The sequence below is a fragment of the Plecotus auritus genome, assembly GCF_963455305.1.
Source record: "Plecotus auritus genome assembly, chromosome: 1".
In the NCBI taxonomy this organism is placed as follows: domain Eukaryota; kingdom Metazoa; phylum Chordata; class Mammalia; order Chiroptera; family Vespertilionidae; genus Plecotus; species Plecotus auritus.
In genome coordinates this window covers 123,185,923-123,205,601 of record NC_137770.1, presented here as the reverse complement: position 1 = coordinate 123,205,601, position 19,679 = coordinate 123,185,923, and the positions used below count along the sequence as shown (strand labels likewise).

At 43.9% G+C, this 19,679-nt stretch overlaps 1 protein-coding gene across 1 annotated transcript in view; it reads left to right on the top strand.

Annotated features, from left to right (window-relative positions):
* The window catches only part of THSD4 (thrombospondin type 1 domain containing 4), a gene marked incomplete at both ends in the record, with an annotated part of 709,334 nt that overhangs the window by 90,873 nt on the left and 598,782 nt on the right, over positions 1–19,679 (top strand). Inside the window, one exon of the mRNA XM_080656972.1 lies at positions 15,838–16,285. Within this exon, the coding sequence (XP_080513098.1) occupies positions 15,838–16,285 (448 nt within the window). The remainder of the gene's footprint in view (positions 1–15,837; positions 16,286–19,679) is intronic.

Here is a 19,679-nt window from a genome sequence, read left to right as displayed (position 1 = left end):
TCTTTATCAGGCAGCTTTTAGCTGGGGGGGCGGGGGGAAGCAATTGCCCCACCCTGTTGAAAAACCTCTTGCCCCACCCTGGAGAGTCTACACCTTGCTGTGGTTGATAGCCTGAGGCTAATCAAGACTTAATAATAATCAGACTGCAGGCAGAGGCTGATCTCTGGAGGCTTTGAGTCTGCCAGATCTTCTTCTGGGCCTGGGGCTAGGAAAAACAGATTCTGGTGCACATCTTGGTCCTTTACAAAGGCTTCTAGCCCCAGCAGAGGGAGCCACAAGCTGTGAATGGCTGATAGCTCCAAATGGTACTCAGGGCCAGTGAAAAACAGCATCTGACATGGTCCTGCACCAGAGACTGGCAGATCTACCTAATACATAGATACAAACCCAAACAGGCAGCCAAAATGAGGAGACAAAAATCAAGCTCCAAATGAAAGAACAAGAGAATTCTCCAGAAGAAGAGCTAAGTGAAAGGTAGATAAGAAATTTATCAGATACAGAGTAAAGAATAATTATAAGGATGCTCAACAGCATGAGAACAGATATAGCACTAATAAAGAACACATTGGAAGGAATACACAGTAGATTAGGTGAGGCAGTGAATTAGAAGACAGGGTAGGAATAATCACTCAATCAGAGAACAAAAAATAAAGAAACAAAAGACAGGAGGACAGTTTAAGAGAGCTGTGGGGCAACATGAAACATTATAATATTCGCATTATAGGAGTACCAGAAGATTAAGAAAGTGAGCAAGGGATAGAGAACCTCTTTGAAGACATAATGATACAAAACTTCCCTAACCTGGTGAAGGAAAAAGACACACAATTCAGGAGATACAGAGAGTCCCAAGCAAAAAGAACCCAAACAGGTCCATGCCCAGACACGTCATAATTAAAATGCCAAAAATTAAAGACACAGAGAGAATCATAAAGACAGCAACAGAAAACCAATTTGTTACCTACAAAGGAGCTCCCATAAGGCTGTTAGCTGATTTTCATCAGAAACTCTACAAGCCAGAAGGGAATGACATGAACTATTCAAAATAATGAAAAGCAAGGATCTGAAACAAAGACTACTCTATCCAGCAAGGCTATCATTCAGAATAGATGGTGGAATAAAGATTTCTCAGACCAAAAAAAATAAATAAATAAAGTTAAAGGAGTTTAACACCAAAAACCAGCACTGCAAGAAATGCTAAAGGGACTACTGTAATAATAATAAGATATATATATATATATATATATATATATATATATATAGAGAGAGAGAGAGAGAGAGAGAGAGAGAGAGAGAGAGATATCTAGGCAAATAATTAAAATGGAAGTAACTACCTATCTACACTAATAAAAGAGAAACATGCAAATTACCGTCACTCCGCTACGCTACCAGCCAATCAGAGTGAGTATGCAAATTAACCCAAAAACATGGCGGCAGCCCTGCCCCTTGCGCCACTCCGGGCCTGTGAGGGTCAGAGAATTTGGGTGCCAGTGCCTGAGGCTGGCTGCAGCCAGGGAGACCAAGAAGCCACCTGCCCCATGATCCCAGGCCGCAGCCAGCTGCAGAAGCTGCCCGTTCCACATCCTGGGGGAGACAGAGAAACTGGGCCCCAGTGCCTGAGGCTGGCTGCAGCCAGGGAGATCAAGAAGCCGCCTGCCCTGTGATCCCAGGCCGCAGCCAGCTGCAGAAGCTGCCCGTTCCACATCCTGGGGGAGACAGAGAAACTGGACCCCAGCGCCTGAGGCTGGCTGCAGCTCGGGAGATGAAGAAGCCACCTGCCCCATGATCCCAGGCCGCAGCCAGCAGCAGAAGCCTCACGTCCGCCTGCCCCATGTCCTGGGGGAGACAGAGAAACAAGGCCCCAGCGCCTGAGGCTGGCTGCAGCCCGGGAAATGAAGAAACCGCCTGCCCCATGATCCCAGGCTGCAGACAGCGAGAGAAGTCACCCACACTGCATTCCAGGGAAGATGGAGAAGCCGCCTGCCTGCGGTCCAGGCGCCAGCACCTGCGGCTGGCTACAGCCTGGTCGACAGAGAAGCTGCCCACCCCGCAGTCCCGGGCACCAGTACCTGCAGCTGGCTGTGGCCCAGGAGATGGAGAAGCTGCCCACCCTGCGGTTCTGGGTCCCAGCACTTGCGGCTGCAGCCCAGGCGAAGCCACCTGCCCACCATCCCCTGCGGCTGCAGCCGGCCTGGGCGCTTATGGCTGACCAGAGGGAGGGAAGCCCAGATCACGGGTGCCTGTGGTCGGCTGGAGGAGGGAATCATGGGTCCCAGATGTGGGGCCGAGGCAGAAGTGGTTAGGGGCAATCAAGCCAGCAGGGGAGCAGTTAGGGACAATCAGGCTGGCAGGCAGAAGAAGTTAGGGGCAATCAGGCAGGCAGGCAAGCGATTAGGAGCCAGCAGTTCTGGATTGCGAGAGGGATGTCCAACTGCCGGTTATCCCCTGAGGGGTCCCAGATTGGAGAGGGTGCAGGCAGGCCTGGCTGAGGGACACCCTTCCCCCCCCCCCACCATGCACAAATTTCGTGCACCGGGCCATTAGTATATATATAAAAGGCTCATATGCTAAGTGTCAGACTAGTCGCTATGACATGCACTGACCACCAGGGGGGAGATGTTCAACACAGGAACTGCTGTGACACGCACTGTCCATTTACAGAGAAATGGCACCGCGGACCTGGTGCCCAAAAAGCAACACTCGGCTTCCCCCAAGTGGGACACAGGCTCTACCATCACCCCAGATCTTGAAAGCCCACCAAATTGCTGCCGAGACCTCATGGTGCAAAAGGCGGCCCACAGCCCAGCCCAGCCCGGAAACGGTGGCTGTAGGCACCAGGTAATGATGTTGTGTAGCAACTCCCGCTTCCTCTCCCAGTGACTAGCCTCCTTGGAGTTGCTTCAGCCCAGGAACACGACTTGCTTTATAGCCAAGTGGAAACATTTTACACTTTAACCAAATGTCTGTGAAGCATTTTCCTGTGCCTCATCTCATTTGATCCTTATAGAAGTCCTGGAGTAGGTAGATAGGAGACTCGGTGGAATCCTATTTTCTTTTCATTAGCCGGAAAATGGAGATTTAGGAAGCTTAGAAACTGACCTGACTGAAAAGAAGTAAGAAATGGTGGACCTTGAAAATGACTTCAGGTTTTCTCACTGCGCAGAATATAGTCAAACACTGCTGCAGTTAAATATTTTACCCTTTGTTCTCCCTGCATGATTTACAATAATAATCTACTTTGTTGCTGACAATTACCTGAAAGAGAATGTGGGGTGCTTCACTGGGGTGGAAAAAAGTTTAGCTAAATCAGAAAGCAGGTCTAATTAAGCAAGTTTATATACATAAAGTTCTCATTGGTGCCAATCGCACACGTGTGTTTCCACCTATCATTGTTGATTGTGAATTTGGTTGACACTTCTATTATAGAGAAAGGGCGAATAGCGATATTAAAATATTTCTTCTAATTAATTTCCTTTCACTGTGCACGAATTTGTGCCCTGGGACACTAGTCAATAATAACCTTAAAAGTAAATGGGTTAAGTGCTCCAATCAAAAGACATAGGGTAGCTGAATGTATACAAAAACATACCCCAAATATATGCTGTCTACAAGAGACCCAACCACACAGGATAAGAGTGAATGGATCGAAAAATATTTTCCATGTAAATGGAAATGAAAAAAACCTAGGGTGCTCGGCTGGTGAGGGTTAGTGGTTGAGCATTGCCTTATGTACTAGGAGGTCATGGTTTGATTCCTGGTCTGGGCATATGCCTGGGTTGTGGGCTCAATCCCCACTGTGGGGTGTGCAGGAGGCAGCCGATCAATGATTCTCTCTTATCATTGATGTTCCTAGCTCTCCCTTCCTCTCTGAAACCAATAAAAATATATTCTTAAAATCTAGATCCCCCGCTTGGCCCCTCCCATTTGGCCCCCAACCCCCTGTCTGCTGGCAGCCCTGCTCCCACTGCCACTGCTCCCACATGCTAATGGTGCTGGCTCTGCTTGCACCCACTGACAGCGTGGAGCAATTGAGGCTGAAGCCGTCAGTGGGTGAAAGCAGGACCAGCACCGGCAGCAGGTGTGAGCATCGGGTGGAACCGCAGCACGCGGGAGCAAAGAATTTTTAGTAACCACCAGAGGCTCGCCAATGACAGCGACTCGTGCTCTGCCTTGATCTAGCACCCCCGCTCACCTGCTCCACCATACCGCGATGGCTGATGCCCGCCATGTTCAGCGCACGCCCCCTAGTGGTCAGTGCACGTCATAGCGACCGGTTGTTTGGTTGTTCCACCATTCGGTCGATTGGCATATTAGCCTTTTATTATATAGAATAGTACTGGAAGGCTTAGCCACAGTGATCAGACAAGAAGAAGAAATAAAAGGCATCCAAATTGGAAAGGAGGAAGTAAAGCTGTCATTATCCACAGATGACATGATATTGTACATAGAAAATCTTAAAGACTCCACCAAAAAACTAGATTAGTAAATGAATTTGGCAATTTAGCAGGATACAAAGTTAACACTCAGAAATCGATGGCACTTTTATGCAACAATAATGAATTCTCAGAGAAACCAATAAAACAATCCCATTTACCACTGCAACAAAAAAATTAAGATACTTAGGAATAAACTTAACCAAGGAGGTAAAAGATTTGTACTTAGAAAACTACAGGACATTTAAAAGAGAAGGAAGAAGACAAAAACAAGTGGAAGAATATACTGTGTTCATAGATTGGTAGAATTAACATCATTAAAATGTCCATACTGTCCAAAGTAACCTATAGATTCAATACAATCTGTATTAAAATACCAAAGGCATATTTCGCAAATCTGAAACAAATCCTCCAAAAATTAGTATGGAACCAAAAAAGATCCCCGAATTACTGCAGCCATCTTGAGAAAGAAGTACAAAGTTGGAGGGATCATAATACCAGACATCACATTAAATTACAAAGCCACTCTAATAAAAACATTCTGGTACTGGCACAAGAACAGGCATATAGATCAATGGAACAGAACAGAGAACCCAGAAATTGATCCAAGCCATTACGCTCAATTAATATTTGACAAAGGAGGCAAGAGTATATGGAGTAGAGACAGTCTCTTTAAAAATGGTGTTGGGGAAATTGGACAGACAGCTGCAAAAAAATATCCTATCTAATAAAAGAGTAATATGCAAATTTACTGTATCTCTGCCACACCCACAAGCCACGCCCACCAGCCAATCTGAGGTGAGTATGCAAATTAACCCAACCAAGATGGCTGCAGCCACGGAGAGAGCAGGAGGCTTGGGTTTCCCTGGCAATAGAGGAAGCCAAGCTTTCCGCCTGCCCTGGCAGGCCCAGGCCTCCGCTCAAAGCTATAAAGTTTCAATTATAGAAGATAAATAAATCCCAACAAAAATGGTGGCAGCCACAGAGCTGGAGAGAGCAGGAGGCTTGAGTTGCCACTGGCGATGGAGGAAGCCAAGCTTTCTGCCTGCCCTGGCCTGCCTTGGTCTCTGCTCAAGGCTACAAAGTTTCAATTATAGAAGATAGATAAATCCCAGATCCCAGGACCTCTGCTTGGGTCGCCGGGGGGTGTGGCCGGTCTGCAAACGACCACAGGCCCCTCGCCCAGGCCGCCCCATGCCCCAAGGGAACCCCCACCCTGATCCGGGACACCCTTCAGCCAGCCCCCACCCATGCACCAGGCCTCTACCCTGTCTAATAAAAGAGTAATATGCAAACTGACCATCACTCCAACACACAAGATGGCTGCCCCCATGTGGTCAAAGATGACTGCCCCCATGTGGACACAAGATGGCTGCCACAAGATGGCCAGCAGGGGAGGGCAGTAGGGAGGGACCAGGCCTGCAAGGGAGGGCAGTTGAGTGAGATCAAGCCTGCAGGGGAGGCCAGTTAGGGGTGACCAGGCTGGCGGAGGAGGGCAGTTGGGGGGGACCCATGCCTTCCGGGGAGAGCAGTTGGGGGTGACCAGGCCTGCAGCAGAGGGCAGTTAGGGGCAAACAGGCTGGCAGGGGAGCAGTTAGGCATCAGTCAGGCTGGCAGGGGAGTGGTTAGGGCAGGGGTGGGCAAACTTTTTGACTCGAGGGCCACAATGGGTTCTTAAACTGGACCGGAGGCCGGAACAAAAGCATGGATGGAGTGTTTGTGTGAACTAATATAAATTCAAAGTAAACATCATTACATAAAAGGGTATGGTCTTTTTTTTTTTTTAATTTCAATAGTTTTATTCATTTCAAACATTTTAACAAGAAGAATGTAAACACTAATTATTATAATTTGAAACTTCAAAAAATGGAGGAATCATAGCACAATAACATACCTTATATTGAAGATGGCAAAGGCAAAATAAAATTGCCTAACAAAGGAAAGGTACAAAAGCCTTTCAAATTAAACTTAAATATAATAAAATAATTTAAAACTAAAACAAATAGAAAAGAACAAAATGTGTAAACAGTAAATTAAACATTTTCTTTAGTGCAACTTCCAAATTATGCCCGGGACATAGATGTAGATGGCAATGTAGACTGGGTTGAAAGGTTTTTGGTCTTTAAAACATCAACTTCAGTGGGAACAGTGTTGTTGGTCTCCTTTTTAGCTAATGCTCTGATACTGTGCTCTCCAGGGGCGTGTCTCCCTACATCACCACGATAACATGTCTACGCATTCCCAGGGTGATGTCGGGAGACACGTCTGCGGGCATTACAAGGAGCCTCTGGAAGATTGAGAGGTTGTTCCTTCTACTGAATGGGCGGATATAAATCCACCCACTCAGAAGAAGGAGCTGTGGCCGTGTTTCCCGACATTGCCATGTTAACACTGCTGCTGGTGAAGGAACAGAGGGGAGAGCAAGAGAACCCTCCGCTCTTTCAGCTCCGCGGGCCAGATAGAACAGCTGAACAGGCCGGATCCGGCCCGCGGGCCGTAGTTTGCTCACGGCTGGGTTAGGGGGTGATCAGGCTGGCAGGCAGAAGTGGTTAGGGGCAATTAGGAAGGCAGGCAGGTGAACTGTTGGAAGCCAGCAGTCCTGGATTGTGAGAGGGATGTCCGACTGCCCGTTTAGGCCTGATCGGGCCTAAATGGGCAGTCGGACATCCCTCGAGGGTTCCCAGATTGGAGAGGGTGCAGGCTGGGCTGAGGGACACACAACCCCATGCACGAATTTCGCGCACTGGGCCTCTAGTAAATAAATAAAAGAAAGAAACTATACCACAAACTTGCACCATACGCAATAAACACAAAATGGAATTGTCTTAAATGTAAGTTGTGAAACCATAAAAATCCTAGAAGAAACCATAGGCAGCAAAATCTCAGACATCTATTAGAGCAATATGTTTGTGGATACATCTAGGGCAAAGGAAACTAAGGAGAAAATAAACAAATGGAACTACATCAAAATCAAAAGCTTCTGCGCAGCAAAAGAAACCAACAATAAAATGAAAAGGGAGTGCAGTCTATGGGAGAACATATTTGCCAATGATATATCTGATAAAAGGTTAATTTTCAAAATATATAAAGAGTTCCTACAACTGAACAAAAAGAAGACAATATATTAAAAATGGGCAAAGGACTTAGACACTTCTTCAAAGTGGACATACAGATGGCCAAGAGACATGAAAAAATTCTTAAAGTCACTAATCATCTGAGAGATGCAAATCAAAATAACAATGAGGTACCATCTCACACCTGTCAGAATGGCTACCATCAACAAATGACAAGTGCTGACGAGGATGTGGAGAAAAGGGAAACCTAGTACATTGCTGGTGGGAGTGAAGACTAGTGCAGCCATTATGGAAAACAGTATGGAGTTTCCTGAAAAAATTAAATATGGAACTGCCATTTGACTCAGTGATCCTACTTCTAGGAATATATCCTAAGAAACCTGAAACACCAATCAGAGAGAATATATTCATCCCTACGTTCATGGTAGCACAATTTACAATAGCTCAGATCTGGAAACAGCCCAAGTACCCATCAGTAGATGAGTGGATAAAAAAGCTGTGGGACATTTATAGTTGTAATAGAGAAGGATCTCTCACCCTTTGAGACAGCATGCAGCGTCCTGAAGAGTATTATGCTAAGTGAAATAAGCCAGTAAGAGAAGGACAAGTATCATATAATCTCACTCATCTGTGGACTCTAAAAAACAAAATAAACGTGAACAAAATAGATTCAGATATGTAGAAGCATGGAACAGACTGTGGAATCCCAGAGGGAAGGAGGGAAGAGATTAACCAAAGTACTTGTATGCATATATACATAACCCATGTATGAAGACAATAGGGTGGTGAAGGCCTGGGGCAAGGGACAGGTGTGGGTTAGAAAGGGTCAAGGTGAAGAAAATGGGATATCTGTAATACTTTCAACAATAAAGATTTTTTAAAAAATATGTGTGTGGGAAGGTCTAGGTGAGGCTATCAACTTGTGGACCCAGGACCCACAGCATCAGTATCACCTGGAAGCTTGTTAGAAATGCAGAATCAGAGGCTCCCCAGACCTCCTGAATCAGAAGCTGTAATTTTGACAAGATCCCCATGTGATTTGCTTGCACATCACAGGTGCGAAGCAGGCCCTAGTCTAGAGGTTAGTCGGTTTTGTGTGGTTGACTTTGAGGACAGGTTGTTGTCATTTGTGGGTGATGGTTGTAGATGACACATTTTCAGGGTCCCTATGTAGTTAGGAGACTGGATGTGGTGTCCTTGTATGAATCATCACAGTGACTGTTTACCATTAACATCACAAAGCTGCACAACATCACACATAATGAGCCCTGGATAGTAGCCAGCCTGTTGTGAGCAAAATATTTTGTGTGTTTATTACCCTTTTCAAAATACTACTTTCAGCCATTATCTCAAGAAACAACAATTTCCCCCAACACCCATGGTAGGTCGCTGGAAGAACTGGGCCTGGTACCTGGTGTCAGAATCCTTACTGTTATGTTCTTGTCACTGAGCCATGCTATGGGGAATGGGGACTCTGCATTGACTTATGTTGTCAGGGCTGGAAATGTGAACAAGCAGAAAAAACTTCACAGCAGATGCTGAGTAGATGTTCGTAGAAGATGCTCAATGAAGGTTTGTTAAAGGTTGTTGAAACAAATGATGGAAAACATGATAAAAACTGCTTTCAGATTTTAAAAATTCATTCTCAATTTGATCTTTCTGACATCTTTCTAAGTCAATAGGATGAAAATTTTCCATGCTCTCATTAAAAAAGAAATAACAGCTTTATTGAGATAAATTAACATACCATAAAATTCACCATTTAAAGTGTATAATTCAGGCTTTTTGTATATTCACAAGGTTGTACAACCATCATCACTACCTAATTACAGAACATTTTCATCAACCCAAAAAGGAAATCTATATCCTTTAGCATCACTTCTTATTCTCGCCTCTCCCAGCCCCTGGCAACTATTAATCTACTTTTTTTTCTCTCTACGGATTAGCCTCTTCTGGAAAATTCATATAAATGGAATCATACAATGCATGCCTTTTTTTTTTGACTGGATCCTTTCACATATAATGTGTTCAAGGATCATCTATATTATAGAAAATATCAATATTTCAATCCTTTTGTGGCTATTAATAATCCAATTCTACGAATATACTATATGTTGTTTATCCATTCTCAGTTGTTAGGCATTTGAGTTAAGATTTTGTGTGGACATATGTTTTAATTTCTCTGGTTATATACCCAAGATTGTAATTGTTGGGTCATATGGTAACTCTACATTTCGTTTTTTGTGGAACTTCCAGATAGTTTTCCAAAGGACTGCACCATTTTACACACCAGAAATGCATGATGGTTCCAGTTTTTCTACATCCTCTCCAACACTTGTTGTTATCTGTCCTTTACTCTAGCCATCCTAGTGGATATGCTCTCAGTTTATAGGTAAGAAACCTGAGGGTGCATTATTTGCCAGAGTTTGTAGAGCTATTAAGTGGCCAATCCAGATCTTTTTTAAAAAGCAAATACTTGTATCATCCATGTTCTTTGCTAGTCGTGCTTTAAATCCATTGCTCTTACTAAGTTATTTACTCTTTACAGCAAGCTATAGGGAGATGGCCTTGTCATCTTTATTTATAAATGCATACAGGGCCAGGACTAGGCCCAGGGTAAGGTCCTTAGGTCCCAAACTTAAGAAATCACTCTTAGGTTCAAACAGCACTCACCTGACCCTGTGTGCTTCACTGGCCTCATCCTACTCTTGGCCCTGTTTGAAGAAACTGAGGCATTAGAAGACCTGAGTAACTTTTCCAAAGGTTCAGTAATTAGTAAGCAGAATTGGGATATAAACCCAGGAACCCTGGCTTCAGGGTCCAAGTCAACAACTACTATACTATACCATCATGTATATCTTAGATCTCCAAACTGGGCTTTTTCTGTTTCTTTCTTATGGCTTCACTTTCTGAAATTAGAGCTGTGACAAGTGGGGAAAATTCTGGCGATGGGTTAGGGGGAGACCACGCAGAAGTATTCAACTTAACAGCCCTCAGGCATCTCCGCATGGACCCCTGGGTTAACTCTCCGCAGGGCAGGTTAACTGGCCACACAATTCGCCTTGGCCACATCTGTGTTTATTATCCCAACTCTACATAAATCTTCCTGGTTCATGTAGGCTGCTCTGCAAGTGGCCAGATGTACTTTGTGTTGGTGGGGAACAGGCCATTCTGAATGGTCAGGATGATTAGGTCTGACCAGCTGTAGGGAAAACATACATCCTCCTGGCCAAGTGGGGATGAATCTGCTGCCGAGTAAAGTATTCAGAAATCACATCTCTCATAATCACACCCTGATTGGCTGCCCATTCTCTTTAGACTGGTTCTCAGAATTAGCTGGTCATTTATTTACAAACTAGAGGCCTGGTGCACGAAATTTGTGCATGGGGGGGAGTTGGGGAGGGGTGTGTGTGTCCCTCAGCCCAGCCTGCACCCTCTCCAATCTGGGATCCCTTGAGGGATGTCCGACTGCCCGCTTAGGCCTGATCCCACTGACCACTCACCTGCCTGCCTGCCTGATTGCCCCTAACTGCTTCTGCCTGCCAGCCTGATCACCCCCTAACCACTCCCCTGCCAGCCTGATCGACGCCTAACTGCTCCCCTGCCGGCCCGATTGCCCCTAACTGCCATCCCCTGCTGGCCTGGTCACCCCTAACTGTCCTCCCCTGCTGGCCAGGTCGCCCCCAATTGCCGTCCCCTGCAGGCCTAGTCCCCCCCAACTGCCCTCCCCTGCAGGCCTGGTCCCCCCCAACTGCCCTCCCCTGCTGACCTAGTCACCTCTAACTGCCCTCCCCTGCAGGCCTGATCCCTCCCAATTGCCCTCCCCTGCTGGCCTGATCGTCCACAACTGCCCTCCCCTGCTTGCCATCTTGTGGTGGCCATCTTGTGTCCACATGGTGGCGGCCATCTTTGACCATATGGGGGTGGCCATCTTGTGTGTTGGAGTGACTGTCAATTTGCATATTACTCTTTTATTAGCTAGGATGATCATCTTTCTGATGGTGTTACTATTTGTGGGTTTTGAATGGTTCTCCTGCTTAGGCAGAGCCTCCCACAAAGCAGTGTGAAAAGAAAAATACACATTTGCACATGTACACATTACCCCCCTCAGGAGTGATGGGCAGCCTTTGAAAAGATGCTTGTACAAATACTCAGCCAACAGTAGGTTCTGTGGCTGCTCTATTCCCAGGACAGAGGTCCAGTCAGTCTTGCTTCAGCAGCTCTCACTAGGTGAGCTGCCACAGTGCAGTCTGGCCTAGATCTTTTTACATATGTCACAAACTCAGAGGGTTTTTGTAAAAATTTATACTTATATTTATTCATTAAACATGATAAATTTTGCTATTGAATTTTCACCTTTTGGTTTGGAGTTTCAATTCTGTCCTTTGACTTTGTTTCTCAAAGCTGTGGGTCTGTGGACCAACAGCACCAGCAGCACCTGGGAGCTTGTTGGAGATGGAGAACCAGAACCTGTCTCTTAACAAGATCCCTTGGTGCTTCCTGGGCACATCCATGTTTGAGAAGCTCTGCTCCATTTCTGTCACTTTCAGTCACCTTCAGCTGGGTGTTTCCACCCAGTATTTGAGGCTAGAATTTTTGGTAGGCTTTCAGGTCTTTAAAAAGAAGACACACGCACACACAGAGAAATTCTTTCCTTTGTCTTTGCATGATGTCATTCATTTTACCTGGCCTATCACGAGAAAGAAAAAGGCAAATTACATTCAAGTTATACATATTTTTAAGTCTTCTTTTTTTAAAATTTCTTTATTGATTAAGGTGTTACATATGTGTCCTTATCCCCCCATTACCCCCTTATCCCCCCCACTCATGCCCTCACCCCTCTGTTGTCTGTGTCCATTGGTTAGGCTTATATGCATTCATACAAGTCCTTTGGTTGATCTTTCCCCCTTACCCCCACCCTCCCCTACCTTCCCTCTAAGGTTTGATGGTCTGATCGATGCTTCTCTGTCTCTGGATCTGTTTTTGTTCATCAGTTTATGTTGTTCGTTATAGTCCATAAATGAGTGAGATCATGTGATATATATCTTTCTCTGACTGGCTTATTTCACTTAGCATAATGCTCTTCAGTTCCATCCATGCTGTTGCAAATGGTAAGAACTCCTTTTTTACCGCAGCATTGTATTCCATCATGTGGATGTACCACAGTTTTTTAATCCACTCATCTGCTGATGGGCACTTAGGCTGTTTCCAAATCTTAGCTATGGTGAATCATGCTGCTATGAACATAGCGGTGCATATATCCTTTCTGATTGGTGTTTCTAGCTTCTTGGGATATATTCCTAGAAGTGGGATCACTGGGTCAAATGGGAGTTCCATTTTTAGATTTTTGAGGAAACTCCATACTGTTCTCCATAGTGGCTGTACCAGTCTGCATTTCCACCAGCAGTGCACGAGGGTTCCTTTTTCTCCACATCCTCGCCAGCACTTGTCATCTGTTGATTTGTTTATGATAGCCATCCTGACAGGTGTGAAGTGGTACTGTATTGTCGTTTTGATTTGCATCTCTCTGATGATTAGTGACTTTGAGCATGTTTTCATATGTCTCTTGGCCTTCCTTCTCTCCTCTTTTGAAAAGTATCTATTTAGGTCCATTGCCCATTTTTGATTGGGTTGTTCATCTTTCTTTTGTTAAGTTGTGTGAGTTCTCTGTAAATGTTGGTGATAACATTGGCAAATATGTTCTTACATGCAGTGGGCTTTCTTGTTGTTTTGTTGATGGTTTCTTTTGCTGTGCAAAAGCTTTTTATTTTGATGTAGTCCCATTTGTTTATTTTCTCTTTAGTTCCCATTGCCCTAGGAGCGGTATCGGTGAAGAAATTGCTTCGGCATATGTCTGAGATTTCTCTGCCTGTGGATTCCTCTAGTATTTTTATGGTTTCCCGTCGTATGTTTAAGTCCTTTACCCATTTTGAGTTTATTTTTGTGTATGGTGTAAGTTGGTGGTCTAGTTTCATTTTTTTGCATGTATCTGTCCAATTTTCCCAACACCATTTATTGAAGAGACTGTCTTGACTCCATTGTATGTTCATGCCTCCTTTGTCAAATATTAATTGAGCATAGTGGTTTGGGTCGATATCTGGGTTCTCTATTTTATTCCATTGGTCTATATGTCTGTTCTTGTGCCAGTACCAGGCTGTTTTGAGAACAGTGGCTTTGTAATACAGCTTGTAATCTGGTATTGAGATCCCACCTACTTTGTTCTTCTTTCTCAGGATTGTTGCAGCTCTTCAGGGTCTTTTTTTATTCCAGATGAATTTTTGGAAAGTTGGTTCTAGGTCTGTGAAATATGCCATTGGTATTTTAATGGGGAGTGCATTGAATCTATAGATTGCTTTGGGTAGTATGGACATTTTGATGATGTTGATTCTACCAGTCCATGAACACGGTATGTTCTTCCATCTGTTTATGTCTTCCTCTGTCTCTCTTTTCAGTGTCCTGTAGTTTTCTGCATATAGGCATTTTACCTCCTTAGTTAAGTAGCTAAGAGAAACAGAGGCATGCAATATGTCAGAAATAGGAAGACTAACTTCTTAATTGCATCTCTTAAAGCAACATGCTGGATCTCCCATCATTAACAGAATCCCAAGTGTTGCCAAGATTAATTGAGAAATGCCTAAAGGCGCCATAAGCACTGTTAGCATAGTTTAATTCAAAACCATATCAGCTAAGAATGAAGGTGCAATTAGTGATAAAGATGTTAATAACTGGTTGTGGTCTGTTAAATTTTATATTCAGTGGTTATGTACAGTGAAGAAATTTCCTCAGGGCAAAAATTAATGGTTCATATTGATTGCTACTTTAATGTGCTTATTTTAATGCAGCCATCTTGTAGAAACACTTGGGCACATTTCCAATTTTATGTAAAAGTAGAATTATTATCGAAGTATATGATTTTAGAGTTGGAACAACCTTTGTGGTAATTTAATCCAGTTCAGTCATTTTATAAACAAGTAAGAGTTTTATGACTTACCTGGTATTTAAGTCCTTCCACAGAATATTGGAACCTGTGCTTCCCAAGTCTCAGACTGGTGGCTGAAACCTTTTCAGATCCCTCCAGTCAAAAGTTCTTTCTCTTGCTTTGGCTGGTGTGGCTCAGTTGGTTGAGTGTAGTCCCATTCACCAAAAGGTCGCCAGTTCAATTCCTGATCAGAGCACATGCCCAAGTTACAGGTCAGTCTCTGACATATGGGAGGAAACTGATAGATGTTTCTCTCTCTCTTTCTCTCTCTCTTCCTCTCTCTCTAAGATAACAACAACAACATATTAACAGGAAAAAGTGCTTCCTCTTGCCTCACAGTTCTGAGTGCACCATTTTTGCAATGCCTCCAACATTTTTCTCTTGCTCTGCGTTATGTTCTAGTTACTTTTAGTTGTAAGGTTGAGGTCTTGGGAACCATGCTTGATTCATTTTGTATTTCATTACCATTCCTATATTATGCAAACAGCCCCTTTATTGTTGTGCTGGACCTGGTTTTCCCCTCCTCCCTAGAGCTGATTGTGTCTTCACAATGGCAGCTTGAAGTTGGCCATGCTGGGAGTATTTACACTATGGAAGTGAAAAAATGCTACAAATCGGAGCTTTTATGCCCTGGAATGACAGTTGTCAAACATTTCCCAGCATACCACTGTTTACATGATTTCCATAAAGTCTTACAAAGCAGTATGTCTCAATAAATCCATACCAATGTGAAGATGACCATTGTTCAGCATGGGTTGCCTTGAGAGTGATGAGTAGCTAGTTGCTCAACCTCCTCTGGTTTCTTAAGGGATTACGTCTGACACAGTGCAAGTCAGGCCTAAGACTGCATTAGGATTTGTCTTAGCTAAATACTACTTATCTAGAAATGCTATTTGGACATGAATGGTAATGGAAACAGGGTCTGAAATATCAGGCATAGTTGAGTGAGAAAAAACCCACAAACCACTATCAGAAAAAAATGAACAGGAAGTTACTATAGCTGAAATTACAATTATATCTTTATACTTCTCAAAAAACCTTCAGTGGCTCTTTACAACCTATAAAAATACCCAAACTCCCTGATGTAAGTCATGTACAGACCACAGCTCACTGTCATAAACTCATTTTCAACTGCTTACACAACCGACCTTCATTCTGTCTTCCAGCCTCTGCAAAGCCTATTCCAGTCTCCAGGACATTCCCTCCTCCTGGAATGCACCCTCTGCCTCCCTGTCCCACCATGGGCTCTCTCCTAAGCCTGTTTCTACCCAGTTCCTCTACCATGGACCAGAGCTTCTGGGTGAACGTGACAATTCCCATGACTGTTCATCTCCTTTCTTGTGTGTCTCTGTAGGAGCAGGACCCGAGGTCCCATTGGCCCTGGCAAGTATGGCTATGGAAAGGCCCCATACATTTTACCACTGCAGACGGACTCCACACACTCACCGCAGAGGCTTCGGAGGCAGAGGTCCTCATCCCGGCATTCTAGGTCCCAAGAGGCATCGGGTCCTAGCTATGGCTATAGTCCTCCAGGCGGCCAGGCCCCCCACCATGGACCTCTGTACCAGAGTGACAGTGGCCCTCATTCTGGACTGCAGGCCTTAGAGGCTTCCATCTACCAGCTGCCTTTGACCCATGACCAGGGCTTTCCTGTAGCTTCAAGTTCCTTGCACAGCCCAGAAACAAGCAGCAGCCATGGCATGGGGGCCCACAGCACAGCCCTGAGCTTCGCCCAGCCAGCCCGGTCGGCAGCAATCTCCTGCATTGGGGCCTATCGCCAATACAAGCTGTGCAACACCAACGTGAGTACACCGCCTCTTCTGTGCCTGGGATGGCTGCTGTGCTTACCTTCCTGTTGGGCGGCAATTTGTTAATATACAAATTGTCCCCTATTATTCAGAGATCATAATAATATGGCCACTAATAATATGGCAGTGAAGATGTGGAAGACAGCAAGACATGGTTTTCTAGGCCATGTTTTGTAATTTATTTTTGGAGGGAGGAGTGCAGAAAGGAGGAAAAAAGAAATAAAAGGGAAAACATTGCTTTGGGAAGAAGAGAAATCCATTAAGTAATTACCTATTTCATGGATTAACTAAAACACCCTTATTTCTTAAGCTGTTGATACCTTATTAGAAAGATAGGTGTGGCAGATCCTGATCCAAAAAGTATATAATCATCATAACTAGTAACCGCCACTATTTTTCCACTGGAAATGGCAAATTCTTCCCTGGGCTCTCCTCATAGTGGCTCCTATGGACCATGGAGTTTGTGAACTTCCAGATGCTCCATCCCAACATAGCGCTTTTAGAAACCCTGTGAAAGGCCCAGAGACCAAAGGAGGAGGAAGTGGTGGTACCACACCAAGTCCTCCTTTTTTCACAACCATGTTCCCCTGCGTGGTAGGCCATGGTTTTCAGTTTTTAAACCTTCCTTCCATCTCATTTATCTCTGTTATTCTCCCCACAATAACTTCTTGAATCACTTATTGACAACCTATTGCTCCATATCAAACAACTTCCAAATTCTCAGTGGCTTTATGTCAACAATTTCTTTCTCAGGGATCTGTGGGTCAAGTGCAGTTTGGCTAATTTAGGGCAGCCAGTGGTGGCACCAAATAAGTGGGAGTTTAGGCATTTGACTAGCCTAGATATCACCCAGTAAATTTCCTTGGAGGCTCCCTGCTCTTCCAGGCACAGACACACTTTAGATACGGATCTTGAGAAAGTCTGGTAGTGAGTCACTTGCTGAAGATTCCACAACTAGTGAATAGCAAAGGAAATTATAAATGGAAACTACATAATATGACCAAGTGTGTTTAAAAAATATCAGTTTAAAAACTATATATAAAAGAGAAAGGAATGGAAAATGTGTAAAGGTTAAATTTCCAAGTTGCTGTATTTTTTATTAATAATTTAATCTGCTTTAATACTCCGTTACTGGGTAACAGGACAACTGTTACATATTAGCTTCAATTTCCTCATTAAAAATATATTTCCTGTTATGAAGTCCATAGAAATGACTTAATTTGTGATTTTAATAATTTCTTTGAATGCCTGGATTGCTTTTTAGATGGTTCTTCACCTGACAGACTTCAGGAATTATTAATTTTTGTAAAGCAGTAATTTTTCTAAAGCCATTACTAATCAGTCAACCAGTAAGCCTTAATTGAGCATCATTGCTCGTCTTGTAACAAAGTTGTGAGGACCATAAATAAATAAAAAAATACTAGTGCCTATGATTAGACATGTTCCCTGTTTATCCATTGCAATTCTTTTCAATGAAATGAATTAATTTCCAATGGAGAACACATTCTCCCATTGACTAGTCTGTTTCTTAATTTTGAAGACGAAGTACTAGTAAATCAAAGATAAGGGAAAAGGGAGAGGGTATTTGGCATATGCATATACACTTGAGTGGCCATATTATTATGATCTCTGAATGCATAATAATCTGGCCACTCAGTGTGTATGTATGTGTGTATATCTATATCTATATCTATATCTATATCTATATATCTATATCTATATCTATATACACATATATATATATATGTGTATGTGTGTGTGTGTGTGTATATATATATATATATATATATATATATATATATATATATATATATATATATGTTAGTGGCCCGATGCACAAGTGAAGATTCATGCAAGAATGGGCCTTCGTTCCCCTAGCTGCCGGCACCACCTTTGCTCTGGCTGGAGCAGCCTTTCTGCTCCAGCCCAGAGCCACCTTTCTGTTGTGGCCAGAGCCGCCTTTCTGCCTTCCCACGCTGCCCAGAGGCCCGGAACGGCTGGGGTGGTGCAGAACGCCTGCATCGTCGCCATGGCGACGACACAAGCATCCCACCCCATCCCCGGCAGCTTGGCGCCTGTGTATGCAAATTAACCCATCATCTTTGTTGGGTTAATTTGCATACCCACTCCTGATTGGCTGTGGGTGTTGTGAAGGTACAGTCAATTAGTATGTCACTCTAATTAGCATGAAAAGCAGCAAGAGAAAAACAATCAGCTACCCACAAGGCCCATTGCATGAAGATTCATGCAAGAATAGGCCTTCCTTCCCCTGGCTGCTGGCACCGGTTTTCCTCTGGCACCCAGGACCCAGGCCTTTGCTCTGGCCGGAGCCTTCAGTGTTCGCTGAAGCTCTCTCCGCCCCCCACCTTTCCCCTCATAGCAGGCATCCTGCCCCACCTGGCCGCTCCATGACTGTGTATGCAAATCAACCCGCCATCTTTGTTGGGTTAATTTGCATACTCACTCCTGATTGGCTTGTGGGTGTTACAGATGCACAGTCAATCTGCATATTTCTCTTTTATTGGTGTAGATATTAGAGGCCCGGTGCATGAATTCGTGCATGGGTGGGGTCCGGCCAGCCTGGCCAGGGGGAGGGGACATGGGCAGTTGGCCGGCCTGCCTGCTGGTTGAACTCCTGGTCTAGGGGACAATTTGTATATTAACCTTTTATTATATAGGATATACACTGAGTGGCCAGATTATTATGCGTTCAGAGATCATAATAATCTGGCCACTCAGTGTATGTGGACCTGATATCTTGTAGGCATTTTTTTCATTTAACCTACATTTCTTTAAGTCATGCACTTCTTGCCAGACCTGTGCTGCCAATAGCAGGGCTGTCCAGCCCATGTATCAAACATGGTTTCTCTAGGTTCTGGGGTAACTCCACTACTGAGGAGACTGAATTGCAATGAATCTTCAAAAATTCTTGTGAATTCATTATATTTTAGAAATAGGAAAAACAATGTCTCAAACCCAGGACAAAGATGTAGTAGACATAATAATAAAATATTGGCAAAGGATCATTCAAGTTTACTTGCCTTCTCTGCTGTAACATTTTGCAAAGTGTCCTCCCCAGTGCACCCTATCACCCCAAGCCACATCCTATTTACTCTTATTGAGTAAGCATTCCTAACAGGTTCTATTACTGTATATCTTCTTTTTATAAGCCCATGGCTTCTTGTGACTTGGACCATACTTTATGAACACTTTCATTTTAAAAAATTATTTTTAAAATAATTTCTATTTCTCAATTACAGTTGATATACATTATATTAGTTTTAGGTGTAAACCCCAGTGATTAGACCAGCTGTGGGCAAACTACGGCCCGTGGGCCAGATCCGGCTGTTCTATCCGGTTCTCTTGCTCTCCCATCAGCTCCTTTACT